Consider the following 14,898-nt stretch of genomic DNA (forward strand, 5'->3'; position numbering starts at 1 on the left):
AGACTCAGTTTTATTTATTTTTAAAAATATTTATTTATTTGGCTGCATTGGGTCTTAGTTGTGGCATGTGGGATCTTTAGTTGCGGCATGCAGGATATCTTAGTTGTGGCATGCAAACTGTTAGTTGCATCGTGTGAGATCTAGTTCCCTGACCAGGGATCTAACCCAGGCGCCCTGCATTGGGAGCACGGAGTCTTAGCCACTGGACCACCAGGGAAGTCCCTAGACTCAGTTTTAAATCTTGACTCCATCTCTTACCAGATGATGGCCTTGGGCAAGTTTCTTATTCTGACTGAACCAGATTCATCATCTGTCAAATGGGAATCATATATATGTTCTATGTCCTTTGTAGTGAGGATTAGCCAATATCTTATTTGCAATACTTTCTGCACTTCGGAAGAATGCAAGCTATAGTGATCACAACGACGATGATGATGACGACACAGAATACTACTCTCTAACTTGGCTTGACTTGTTTCTGGAAATTAAAAATGAGTAAAGAAAATTCCCCATTCACTGAGAGTGTAGAGTGTTTAAAAATGTTGGGCTATGAGAAAGGGAAGAATATGTCTTTGGACATGAAAAACCCCAAGTGATTATTTTTTCTTGAGAGGGCTGTATAGAATATGTGTACCAATCAGAGTCGTTTGAGAATTTCTGAGATGAAAGAAATTTTAGAGCTTATCCAACAAGCTAACAACACTCTCTCCAATATTTCCGACGGGCATGCATCCAGCACCTGACTTCATGTATATGTGAATGTAGACATGTGTGTATATGTTTACGTGGGCAGAAGAGCAGACTGTTTTTTTGTTTTTCTTTATAGTTATTCATTGTATGATTTTATCCCTACAATATATGCAGAAATACATACATTTTTACTAAAGAACCTCAACATAACTGTGAAAAAAATGTTGTGTTAAGGACCCCCTAATTTTACATTTACATAAACCTATTATAATTATCCATTTAAAAACTGACCATCACGCACCTGTCGACAAATCCATTTGGAAATTTTCATCTTCCTTAGTGATCTCCAGCAGTGTCATCTGAACCTAAAGTCAAGTATAAATAAAACCTCAAAAAGTGTTGCTTTGAAAAAATTGATCTGTTCTCTGCAGTCTACATTAAAAAATGTCATGCTTGCTTTACCACTTCGTTTCAAGACAAGGCCTCTAATTAACCCCTTCCCACTCTCTTCCAGTCAGATTGCTGAAACTTTGGCGCCACCATTCCTATTTCTTCTTATTATCACTTGGCCTTCCCACCCAATTTGATGGGCGGCATGACTGATTCGAACCTTGAAGTAAAGCAGCATCAAAGTGCTCTAAGATGCTGCGGGAAACAGTATGGCAGTTCTGCAAAAATTTAAACGTAGAATTGCCATATGATCCAGCAATTCCACTTCTAGGTATCTACCCCAAAGAACTGAAAGCAGGGACTTGAACAGATATTTGTACACGTCCATGTCCATAGAAACATTATTCACAATGGTCAAAAGGTGAAAACAACCCAAATATCCACTGATGGATGAATGGATAAACAAAATGTGATATATACATACAACAGAACATTATTCAGCCTTAAGAAGGGAAGGAAGGAAACTGTGTACACACTACCACATGGAAGAACCTTGAACACATTATGCTAAATGAAAAAAGCCGGTCACAAAAGGACAAATGTTGTGTGATTCCACTTATCTGAGGTACCGAGAGTAGGCAAATTTATAGAGACAGAAAGGAGAATAGTGGTTACCAGGGACTGAAGAGAGGGAGAAATGGGAGTTACTGCTTAATGGATATAGAGTTTCAGGGAGGGACGATGAAAAGGTTCTGGAGATGGGTGATGCTGATGGGTGAACAACTATGTGAATGTACTTAATGCCACTGAACTGTGCACTTAAAATGGTTAATTTTACATTACGTGTATTTTACTGCAATTCTTTAAAAAGTGATCTAAGATTGTATGAACTCACGCAACATGTAATGCCACCAGTATGCAGTAGAGGGCAAAGGAGCGTACGCTTCACAGAAAAGCTTGATTCAATCACTGCTCCAGCCAATTCTAGTCCTGTCTATGAATCATCCACACCTGCAGCTCTGACGGAGACGCTGCAAGCCTGAGGGTAAGAACTCTTTAGTTTTGTTTGCTGTTAACACTCATGAAAATGAAATAAGGGCTGCATAGTCTTTTCTAAAGAAAATGGGAGGAAAGTAGATTTGTTCAGATTTTCAGTATTTATTATTTTGCCTATACTAATCTAAATATTAATGATTAGTGAGTGACCTTGGGCTTACTATTGATCACTATTGATCTGAGGAATTGTCTTGCAACTGCTTGAGGGTTTGGGTTTCCGGAAATTTATGACAGCTAGCAGAGTATAAATAGCTTCGGAGAGAGGCACATAAGGTGGGAAGAGAGGAAGAGGCCACAGTGGCAACTAGTCCCGGCAACGGAATTAGCCTCGGTAATCACACCCTAAGCTCTTTCATTTGAGTTTGAAATGCCTTCCATTTGGGTTCCGAAGGAACCAGATAGGTCTGGGTTCAAATTCGTGCTCTACCGCTTATTCACTGGCTCGCCTTGGGCAAGTTACTTAACCTCTGAGTTTTAGCTCCTCCATTTGTAAAATGGGGATAAAAGTATCCAACATTTTGTTGGGTTGTTGAGAGGATTGAACAAGATAATGAATGTATGGAAAGCATTTAGCTCCGTGCCAGGCAAACAGGAAACGCTCATAAAATGTCAGTCTTTCTTACTCTTATGTTGTAAAGATTATTCAACATTCGATGGGTTTTTAACCCCTTCTCCATTTTTTGTTTTTGCATCATTGGGAAAAGAGAAATTAGATGTTTAAGTATTCTTTGGCAAGCCACCAATAATCATTTCATGGTGTCTTTCGACTTGGACTTTTAAATCATAAACTGTTAAAGAAAGTCATTCTGTTTTTCACCTGATTTCAGCACCCAGTAACAGTAGCATGACTATGATAGTAACATATTTATTGACTGCATCTTTCATCAAAAGTTTGTCCTACTTTTAAAAATGTTTAAATGAAATGCCATAATTTATATGCATTGCCTGAGAGAGAGGACCTTTTTATTTTATTGTATTAAGAGAAGTTCAGAAAGAGTTAGTTCCTCTCACTTTTTTAGAATCAGTTTCAGATGAGGTTGTGGTATTGGGCAGAGAGAAGAGTAAAACATGGGTAAAACATGAAAGCTATGACATCTCAACTCAGGGGATTCCAGATAAAGCAACTGGGTTGCTATAGCTCCTAGACATAGTATTTTTCAAGGGCCATAGCTCCTAGACATAGGAGCAACTTAAAGTAAGTCGCTATGAACTGAAGTACTCTGTGAGATAATAATGTTAAAAACACCTCATCGGGCTTCCCTGGTGGCACAGTGGTTGAGAGTCCGCCTGCCGATGCAGGGGACGCGGGTTCGTGCCCCCGTCCAGGAAGATCCCACATGCCGCTCCGCGGCTGGGCCCGTGAGCCATGGCCGCTGAGCCTGCGCGTCCGGAGCCTGTGCTCCACAACGGGAGAGGCCACAGTGGTGCAAGGCCTGCGTACTGAAAGAAAAAAAAAAAACACCTCATCTTCTTAATGACTATAACTGCCAATGTCCTACCAAGCCACACTGGAACCTGAGACAAGAGGAAAAATCAGTAATACTAACCCTGTCTTTATGAAAAAAATCGATATTTTGTTCATTATGGATTTTATATTAATTTAAAAATATTTTATTAAAATATTATTTATCTTGATTACTGAGTTTCTTGGTGCCTCTTAAAATATGTGCCTGAAATCACCCTAGTTTTAGCCCTGATAACTGCTACCATTTGTGATATGCTAGGTGTGATACCAAGTGGTTTACATACATTATCTCTTTTATGCCTTAGTGATCAATTCCTATCACTAAACTCATTCTCTGATTATCATGCACTGCATCATAACAGGAATTCATAACTCCAATTAATTCATCCGATACATATTTGTGAGAGCATATTATGTACCGCATTGTGCTAAGGAATAAAAAATTGAGATAATTCATTTACTCATATATACATTAATGTATTTACTGAGCACATGCGATGTACCAGGCACTATTCTCTGTGCTGGGAATACAGAGATGAGCCAGATTGTCGGACCCCTTCTCTCATGGGTGTGAGCGGTGGGGAAGTAATCAACAACAAATAAATGAACAAAAGTTTCAGATAGTGGTAAGTGCTCTATTTTGTAGAGAAATAAAATAGGATGAAGGGAATGAACACCAAGTTAATCTAAATGGCCCTTTTTTTCCCATTTAAAAAAATTATTTATTTTGTTTATTTATTTTTGGCTGCGTCGCGTCTTCGTTGCTGCGCGCGGGCTTTCTCTAGTTGCGGCGAGCGGGGGCTACTCTTCGTTGTGGTGCGCAGGCTTCTCATTGCGGTGTCTTCTCTTATTGCAGAGCACTGGCTCTAGGCACGCAGGCTTCAGTAGTTGTGGCTCGCGGGCTCTAGAGCACAGGCTCAGTAGCTGTGGCGTACGGGCTTAGTTGCTCCGCAGCACGTGGGATTTTCCCGGACCAGGGCTCGAACCTGTGTCCCCTGAACCGGCAGGCGGATTCTTAACCACTGCACCACCAGGGAAGCCCAAAATGGCCTCTTTAGATTAGGTGGTCAAATCAGGTTCCTTAGAGGAGATAAACTTTAAGCCAAGACCTAAATGGTAAGAATGATCCAGCCAAGGAAGGATGAGAGAAGAGCATCCCAAGCTGAGGGAAAAGCTAGGGTAAAGGCCCTGAAGTTGGGGCAAGCATGATGTAGCCACGGATCAAAGAGAGGGGCAGTATGATTGGAGTGCAGAGGGTCAGGAGAAGAGTTATATGAAACGAGATCCCAGAAGGAAGCAAGACCAGCTCCCGGGAGACGTTATAATCCAGTATTGGGAGTTTGGATTTCATTCTAAGTGCAATAGTACATTAGGTAGGACACAGGCAGGGTGCTATAACAAGCAACCCCAAAATACAGTGGCTTCAACAAGACAGTGCTCTACATAATGGCTCAATCCATGTCAATCCTTGTAAGTAACTGACCTAAAACCTAAGTTGGGTGGCACTTGCAGACTTATTCACTGGATTCCTTGAACTGTGTATAAGGAAACGTTAAAGACTCAGTATGACATAGTGAGCTATAATTTCATTGATTAATGTATTATAGTGTATTTTGAAAACAGATTTATCTTGACTCACCCTAGAGAGACAAGATAGCAGAGTGGCTAAGAGCCCAGGCTCTGCACTCACCATGGGTTAAGTTGTGACTGTGAGGCAGTTACAGGGCCTCTCTGAGAGCCACCTTGTCTTCCTGTAAAGGCTGAACAGTGATAGCACCTACCTTACAAGGTGGTGGTTGTAGGAATCAATCTGCAGAAAGTCAGTGAATGGTAGTTGTTATCCAAAAAGATATCAGGTGGCCACTGCCCCATTTGCATGAGAGTCAATATGGCGTGGAGACGCTACTAGACATGCTGAATATATGGATTAAAATTATGGTATTGGCAACTAATTTATTTTGCTGGATTCCTAAAATCTGGAAAATAACCATGGACATAAAGTTATATCACAGAGACTCTTTTTTTTTTTTTTTTTTCCGGTACGCGGGCCTCTCACTGCTGTGGCCTCTCCCCTTGCGGAGCACAGGCTCCAGAAGCGCAGGCTCAGCGGCCATGGTTCACGGGCCCAGCCGCTCCGCAGCATGTGGGATCTTCCCGGACCGGGGCACGAACCCGCGTCCCCTGCATCAGCAGGCAGACTCTCAACCACTGCGCCACCAGGGAAGCCCGAGACTCTTTTTTTTTATGTTGGTATTTGTTCTTATTTTGATCATTGGATGGTATATTAAATGTTACAGAAAAAGGAGATGACCAAGAAAGGGCTGCATGGGATGGACTGGAGGAAACAAACATGGAGGGACTATCTCAGTGGAAAAGTGAAAGGTCAGTTCTGGGCCCGCCCCTCCTCAGCCCCACCCCCAACCAGTGCCTTTCATGGTCCTCTTCCACTGAGGGCACAATGGACAAGGAGTATCAAAAATAAACATTCTCTTTTCACACTCACGTCACAGGATGCTTGACATGACATTTCTGTTTCCCTTTTCCTATTTTCTATGAAACAATTTTATAAAGTATTTTCATTTGTAAGTTAGCTTAGGAAATATCAACATGTTTTCTAGAATTCCTTCACTTCAACAAGAACAACCACAACAATAAAACCAGACAGGTTCTAGAGAAAGAAAAATCCAGATGAGAGCAGGTAATATTCCAGGAATCCTTTTGTGTTAGCTCTGCCAGTTTTTCTCCCCACCATCCCTGCATGGGTGCATACACACACACACACACACACACACGCACACAGCTTCTCAGAACAACGGGTCAGCATGAACCGTACAGAGAAGTCTCACTACACCGTGAGTTTGTCTCTTGTTCCTCCTGCTTGTCTATGGGAGTGACCAGTCTGAGGGAGACTGAGGGTCCATGAGTATTAAACACATGCAAGTAGAAGCAGGAAAACTCTCACCACTGCTAGTTACCTTCCCTTGTGTTTTCAGAGTTCCTGGTGTAGGAGGACGTAAAGTCGAAGAATTTACTAATTTAATAGTAGAATCTAACCACTTCTCACCACCTCCCTCTCAACCTTCTTTCTTGCATGAATTATTCCATAGTGTCCCGGGGCTCTTCCCTGCCAGGTTTGTGCCCTTCCAGTCATTTCCAACAGACAAGCAGAGGACTCATTAAGATGTATGTCAGAATCTGCCACTCCTCTACTCTACGTCCTGTACTGGTTTCTTATTTCAGTCAGAGGAAAATCCCCAATCCTTACAAGGTCTGACGTCTTGAATCCACCTCCCCCAATTCCACAAGTCATTCCTCACATTTTCCAAACATGTCCCCCCGCCATCAGGTCTCTGAACTTGTACCTGCTCTCTCTCTCCAGAATACTCTATCCCCAGACAACAAGTGGCTCACTTCCTCACTCCCCTTAGATCTTTGCATGAAGGTCCTGTGAGGCCTTTTTAGACCATTCTGTACAAAATATCACTCCCCAGTCACCCTCAGGTCCCCTCATTTAGTTACTTTCTTTCTAGCCCTGATCACCACCTAACAGATAAATTTATTATTTTGTGTATAGTCTCTCCTTTCTTACCCCTTACTAGAATATAAGCTGAGTCAGAAGAGAAATTCTATCTGTTCTATTCACTGTTATATCCTCAGTGGCTAGAAAAAGTGCCTGGCAGAGTAGGTACTCAATAAATATCTTGAATAATAATATGAAATTCTTAGTTCTCCAACCACCTCTGTTCTATGTCTAATCAAACACTTGAAGCCTGGTTCTTCTCTCAAAATCCTCAGAATTCTGCATCCATGAGTTTCTTCATCTATAAAATGTGGGTAATAGTACTTCTCTCCCAGAGTTTTGTGATGGATAAGTGAGATAATATACGTGAAGTGTTTAGTATATCTCTTAGCACCTCAAAACGCTTCAAGAAATGGAAATTGTTTCTATCATTATCCCTATTTGGCAGTGATCCAGATTGCTTTTGCCACCAACCTAAAGACATATGGAGGCACAAGGACAGGAACCATCATGTTTATTTCCGTGTTTTGGACTTTCTATACACATGGCTAAGTGTTATTGAAAGTCAGATATTCACTCAAGAGACTCTCTATGTTCACAAATACAAAGTTGAAGAAAAACTTCATGGCATTAATTCAGGGGCCCACAGCATTCAGTGATGAAGAATTACTTTCACTGAGAACTTATGTCCACACAAAAACCTGTACACAGATATTTATAGCAGCTTTATTCATAATTGCTAAAACTTGGAAGCAACCAAGATGTCCTTCAGTAGGTGAATGGATAAACTGGGGTACATCCAGACAATGAAATATTATTCAGTGCTAAAAAGAAATGAACGATCAAGCCATGCAAAGACATGGAAGAAACCTAAGTGCATATTACTATGAGAAAGGAGCCAATCTGAAAAAGGAACATACTGTATGATTCCAACTATATGTCATTCTAGAAAAGGCAAAACAATGGAGACAATAAAAAGACAAGTGGTTGGGCTTCCCTGGTGGCGCAGTGGTTGAGAGTCTGCCTGCCAATGCAGCGGACACGGGTTCGAGCCCTGGTCCGGGAAGATCCCACATGCCGCGGAGCAACTGGGCCCGTGAGCCACAACTACTGAGCCTGCGCGTCTGAAGCCTGTGCTCCGCAACAAGAGAGGCGGCGATAGTGAGAGGCCCGCGCACCACGATGAAGAGTGGCCCCCGCTTGCCACAACTAGAGAAAGCCCTCACACAGAAACGAAGACCCAACACAGCCAAAAATAAATAAATAAATTTATTAAAAAAAAAAAAAAAGACACGTGGTTGCCAGCGGTTGTGGGGTGGGCGGAGGATGAATTGGCATAGAGGATTTTTAGGGAAATGAAAATACTCTGTATGACACCATAATGATGAATACACGTCATCATGTATCCATAATGTATCCAAACCCTTAGAATGTACAACACCAAGAGTGAATGATAGCATAAACTATGGACTTTGCATGATTATGAGGAGTCAATGTAGGTCCATCCGTTGTAACAAATGCACCACTCCAGTGTGTGTGTTGATAATGGGGGAGACTGTGCATGTGTGGAGGCAGGAGGGATATGGAAAATCTCTGTACCTTCCTTTCAATGTTGCTGTGAATCTTAAACTGCTCTAAAAAAATCTTCATTTTTAAAAATTTCTTTTCATTTTCTTAAAGCTTTCGGGCTATCAAAAGAGGATGTGGCAGGGGGGTGTTGAATATGACCTAGCAACGCAGTTCCTAATGTGAACTGGGTGAGAGGAACTTCTGCCAGCTATTATATATCTATCTCCCTTCTGGGAATCCTGACTTGCCTCAGTGATGGGGGTGTGACACAGTACCTGGCTTGGAAATCTATAAGCCAAGCTCTGAGATCAAGTCAAAGACTCAATAAATGGGTTGGAACCCTAATCCAGATTCTTGGTGAATACAGTCAGATGTTGGCATTAAAAACAAAAAATCCTACAGGGTTTAACAAATCACATAACCACTTAACATTATATGTTGTCTTTCCAGGATTTGAACTCATCTTCCTCATTCATATGAGGTGATGTGTGAAAAAAGTCATCTGAGGTGAATCAGTGATAAAATCCTCAGAATTACAATGAAACAGATCAGAAGCATTTACGTATTTTGTAGTATTGTTACGTCAGTGCATAGTGGGGCTTCAAAGCTGCCAGAAGAAACAGAATTGACCACCAACTGCTCAAACGCGTCTTTAAGAAAGGTTCCTGAAGACTTGACCCCAACCATAACCGCACTGGATTTGTCCTACAACCTCCTTTTTCAACTCCAGCGTTCAGATTTTCATTCCCTCTCTAAACTGAAAGTTTTGATTCTATGCCATAACAGAATCCAAGAGCTGGATATCAAGACCTTTGAATTCAACAAGGAGTTAAGCTATTTAGATGTGTCTTACAACAGACTGAAGAGTGTAACTTGGTTCTCGCTGGCAGGTCTCAGACATTTAGATCTGTCCTTCAATGACTTTGACACCGTGCCTACCTGCGAGGAGACTGGCAACATGTCACACCTGGAAATCCTAGGTTTGAGTGGGGCAAAAATACAAAAATCAGATTTCCAGAAAATTGCTCACTTGCATCTAAATACTGTCTTCTTAGGATTGAGAACTCTTTCTCATTATGAAGAAGGTAGCCTGCCCATCTTAAACACAACAAAACTTCACATTGTTTTGCCAATGAACACAAATTTCTGGGTTCTTTTGCGTGATGGAATGAAGACTTCAAAAATATTAGAAATTACGAATATAGATGGCAAAAGCCAATTTGCAAGTTACGAAACTCAGCAAAATCTTATTTTAGAGAATGCCAAGACATCCATTCTGTTACTTAATAAAGTTGATTTACTCTGGGATGATCTTCTGCTTATCTTCCAATTTGTTTGGCATACGTCAGTAGAATACTTCCAGATTCAACATGTGACTTTCGGAGGTAAGGTTTATCTTGACCACAATTCATTTGACTACTCGAATACTGTAATGAGAACTATAAAATTGGAGAATGTACATTTCAGAATTTTTAATATCCCACAGGAGAGAGTCTACTTGCTTTTTACCAAAATGGATATAGAAAACCTGACGATATCAGATGCGCAAATGCCTCATATGCTGTTCCCTATCTATCCTACAAGATTCCAATATTTAAATTTTGCTAACAACATCTTAACAGATGACGTGTTTAAAACATCTATCCAACTGCCTCATTTGAAAACTCTCATTTTGAAGGACAATAAATTGGAGACACTTTCCTTGGTGAGTTGCTTTGCCAGCAACACATCCTTGAGGCACTTAGATCTGAGCGAAAATCTGTTACAACATGAAAATGATGAAAATTGCTTGTGGCCAGAAACCTTGATCACCATGAACTTGTCGTCCAACAAATTTGCTGATTCTGTTTTCAGGTGCTTGCCCAGAAATATTCAAATACTTGACTTGAATAATAACAAAATTCAAACTGTCCCTAAAGGCATTATTCACCTGACATCCTTGCGAGAGTTAAATCTTGCATTTAATTTTCTAACTGATCTTCCTGGGTGCAGTCATTTCAGAAGACTCTCAGTTCTGAACGTTGAAATGAACTTAATTCTCAGCCCATCTCTGGAGTTTTTCCAGAGCTGCCAGGAAGTTAAGACTCTAAATGTAGGAAGAAATCCATTCCGATGTACTTGTGAATTAAGAGATTTTATTCAGCTTGAAAAATACTCAGAGGGCATGATGGTTGGGTGGTCAGATTCATACATCTGTGAATACCCTTTGAATCTAAAGGGGACTCCGTTAAAGGATGTTCGTCTTCCTGAAATATCTTGCAACGCAGCTTTGTTGATTATCACCATTGTGGTTATCATGCTAGTTCTGGGGACGGCTGTGGCCTTCTGCTGCCTCCACTTTGATCTGCCCTGGTATCTCAGGATGCTAGGTCAATGGACACAGACATGGCACAGGGTTAGGAAGACCAGCCAAGAACAGCTCAAGAGAAATATCCAATTCCATGTGTTTATTTCATACAGTGAACATGATTCTGCCTGGGTGAAGTATGAATTGATTCCCAATATAGAGAAAGAAGATAGTTCTGTCCTGATTTGCCTTCATGAGGGAAACTCTGACCCTGGCAAGAGCATTACTGAAGATACCATAAACTGCATTGAGAAAAGTTACAAGTGCATCTTTGTTTTGTCTCCCAACTTTGTCCAGACGGAGTGGTGTCATTATGAACTCTACTTTGCCCACCACAATCTCTTCCGTGAAAGTTCTGATTACATAATGCTTATCCTACTGGAACCCATTCCGCTCTACTGTATTCCTACCAGGTATCCTAAGCTGAAAACTCTCATGGAAAAGAAAGCATACTTGGAATGGCCCAAGGATAGGCGTAAGTGTGGCCTTTTTTGGGCAAACCTTCGAGCTGCTATTCGTGTTAATTTATTAGAAACCAGAGAGATGTGTGAACTGCAGACATTCACAGAACTGAATGAAGAGTCTCGAGGTTCTGCAATCTCTCTGATAAGAACAGACTGCCTATAGAGTCCCACCCACCCCTAGGGAAATCGGGACCTGAATATACTGTTAGGATATAAATTGACACAACCTTTATCATGGCAATTTGGCAATATCTATTAAAATGAAAAACTATCATTCCTTCATGTCAGTTCCTTGAAGGAGCTCTAAGAATGTATCCTATAGAAATGCAATTTGCAAAGGTTTATGTAAAGAAGGTATTCATCCTGGCATTGTTTGTAATCATGAAAAATTAAAAACAGCTCAAATGTCCACAAAATAAGGATTGATCTAACAAATCATAGTACATTAATGTAACAGAATATTACACAGCCATTAAAAAATGAGGTAGCTCTCTATTTTCTGGTATGGAGAAAGTTAGATTTTGGTTTATACATTGAAATAGGAGTCTAAAGGAATATATACCTGTACATTGGTGTGGTAACAGTGGTTAGGATCTGGAAGTTTGGATTACAGGAAGCATTTGGTTTCTATGTTGTATATTCCTGTAATGTTGGAGTTGCTTAGAATGAATCTATACTTCTTTTGCAAGCAGAGGAAACAATAAAGATAATGTTAAAAGCCTACACATCCTACTCATTTTGTTTGATTGTCCCTTCTAGCCTCACAGTTCATTGAAAGAAAACAAGCTCTCTTGAATTTTGCGAAGTTATATTTCAAAAACAAACATCAAGAACAAACATGTTCTTTCCCTATTGGCTCACCCACATGATAAAGGAAGGAAATGCCTTTAAGATCTGACACCAATCACCTCTTGCACCCTTGCAACCCATCATTGAACCGTATCAAATTAATGGCCCTTTCCCAGAACACTCATCTCCTTTCATGCCCCCAGACTCTAGAACTTGGCATCATGTCTGCCTGTGATACCTTTCCTGACTTAGTTCGTTTAGGAAATCTTACATATCCTTCAGGTGCAATCCAAATGTCAACTCTTCTTTGAAACTTTCCTCATTTCTTCCCCCAAGCATGATGTTCCTCTATTCTCTACAACACTTGGGACATATTTTCATCACCAAACTGATGCTATATCTTTAAAAAACATCCCTTTCTTACTCTTTTATGAGCTCCTCAAAGGTGAGGACAGACTTCCCTCTGCCCTTGTATCAGCAGCAGTTTGCTTAGTCCATGGTTCAGAAAAGATGCTCAATGAATGTTTATGGAATGGACATTGGGTTAGCTAGAGGAACTTAGTAGGGACTCAACTGGCTTCAGGATAGAGAGTGGAATTTGAAGGCAAATTCTGAGAAGCTGAAGAGGAAGAGCAGGAATAGGTGAAAGGAAGAGAAGACTGAGAACCCAGAATTGACGGATTCCTGAGTACAGCTTGAATCAGGTGAATTTGCCAATATTTGGTTGTTCTTGACTTACAAAAATATCTATTTCAGCTCATTCAAGCTAATAAAACCAATCTCCTAAGCAGGCTAAAATTGGGCTCTGCATCTACTGTATTTCCTTATAGTTTGTGGTCGTACGAATTCCTCACACTAGTAGCCATTAAAAAAAGTGGACTCAAGAAGGTCAGCCTGAGAGTGTAGGGAGAAGGCTGGTGTCAATCTAGAAGCCAGGTTGTACTTCCATTTGGTCAATGGCCAGTCTGCTCTGAGGAGCTCGAGCTCAGCAGCCCTGAGGCTGAGTGTCTCTCTTCTTCCTTCCTGGTGAGCCTTGGTCTGTCTGGTAGAAGGGGAAGCCCGAGGGAACCTCAGTGGAGAGATGGCAGAGGATTAGGAGAATACCTCTCCTCCCAGGCTCCCAGCAGCCGGGCTGCTGATATTAGTGTGATTCACGGCTTCGGAAAGAGTCAGACAGACACTGTATGAAGACTTTGTCGATCTTGCATGAATTAGTGTGAGACTCTTACCTTTACAGATTAATTAACTTGGAACAAACAAAGAGGATAACATCAGCCCTAAAGTTGTCAGGATTGGGTTATTCATGGCAGTTATTCCAGTCTTCAGTTTAGTAATACAGTTTTTTAAATAGACATTTTATTATAATTTAAAAAAATAACACATTAGCCTTAGTTCTCAGCAACTTCTAATTTTAGCAGCTGGACAACCCCTAAATCTTCCCCACAATTATTTGAGATCTAGATTCTATCTGCAGTCTCTCCCTACTCACCAGGGCGTCCTGCATTTGCAACCTGATTCACATTCCTAAAACAACGATCTTGTTCTATCAGTAGATCTTGTTCTATCAGTAGCTTATGACCGGAGGCAGCTTCTCAGATTAGCCACCCTTTGTCCACAAGCCAGAACGTGTTCTTTGTATAAAGGATGAAGAATAATTGGGATCCCGGTTTCCCCTGGAGGTTGTGAGGACAACTTCCCCACTGGTACTCTGCTGGGGAAACTTCCCATGGTCTCTTAGCTCCGTTTTTCACCTGTGTGAAGCTGGTACTGATCTCAGCCCTCCATTATCATTTTTCTATTTATTTGGCTTATTCCAACTTCCCCCACTAGAATGCAAACTCCTTTAGAGCAGAGATTTTGTCTATTTTGCTCACAGATGTTGTTTCCACCTCTGCCCAGGACAGTGCTTGGCACATGGCTACTCTCCAAGGATTTCCCAAAGGAAATATAGTTTGTCTGTAGACACTTTGTTGATTGGCCGCCTCTGCTCTTCTCAGGTCCAGCAGGGCAGCCAAGGCCACCCACTTCAGTGTCAGCCCTTGTTGTACATCAGGCACATAGATTTACTCAGCAGGGAGCCTTCTTCACCTTCAGTAAGTATATTTTGCTTACACTTTCTGGGACCAGCCGTCCCTGGGTCGTCTCCCTCTGCCCCCCACCTTTGGCTCGTCTCTTTACTTCCTCCTGTTGGGATCCGCTTCATCTCAGGGGCTTGCTGTGGACAGCCCTTGAATTTCAGAGTCTGCAGATTATATGAATCCCCACAAATGGGTTTTATGGTCCCCCCACAACCCCCATCAGTGCCCCTCTTCTTGTTGCTGTATCAGCTTTTCAAGAGGAGAAGGGGAAGTTCTGGGCCAATAAAGCCTCTGCCATGGCCCACTCCTCAGACCCCTTCCCCTCTCCCCCACCCCCAGGTCTTGGGAGAGACTTCCTTGAATTTTCTGATAGGTCTTCTTGCTTCTGTAGTTCCCTGGTAGCATGTCTGTAATGACGGGTACATTCTTAAGCCCTGGTATGGCCAGGCCTGACAGTGTCCTCCAAGCAGGATGTCCCCAGCCCACATCCAGACCCACATGGATCCTGGTCTTCCCATGACCCTTCAAGG

General features: G+C 41.6%; 1 protein-coding gene across 2 annotated transcripts; it reads left to right on the top strand.

The window, feature by feature from the left end:
- Nucleotides 1-1,905: 1,905 nt before the first annotated feature.
- On the top strand, nucleotides 1,906-12,224 carry TLR10 (toll like receptor 10). 2 transcript variants are annotated; one of them, XM_027103168.1, is made up of 3 exons: nucleotides 1,906-2,125; nucleotides 5,899-5,983; nucleotides 9,141-12,224. In XM_027103168.1, the coding sequence occupies exon 3, from the start codon at nucleotides 9,229-9,231 to the stop codon at nucleotides 11,662-11,664; it is 2,436 nt and encodes an 811-aa protein (XP_026958969.1). In that variant the 5' UTR covers nucleotides 1,906-2,125; nucleotides 5,899-5,983; nucleotides 9,141-9,228; the 3' UTR covers nucleotides 11,665-12,224. The 2 variants fall into 2 exon arrangements, with proteins under 2 accessions (XP_026958969.1, XP_026958970.1); XM_027103169.1 differs by lacking the exon at nucleotides 5,899-5,983.
- Nucleotides 12,225-14,898: the final 2,674 nt, after the last annotated feature.

The sequence above is a fragment of the Aethalodelphis obliquidens genome, unplaced genomic scaffold, assembly GCF_003676395.1.
Source record: "Aethalodelphis obliquidens isolate GAN/ISIS:26980383/991018 unplaced genomic scaffold, ASM367639v1 scaffold6, whole genome shotgun sequence".
NCBI lineage: Eukaryota > Metazoa > Chordata > Mammalia > Artiodactyla > Delphinidae > Aethalodelphis > Aethalodelphis obliquidens.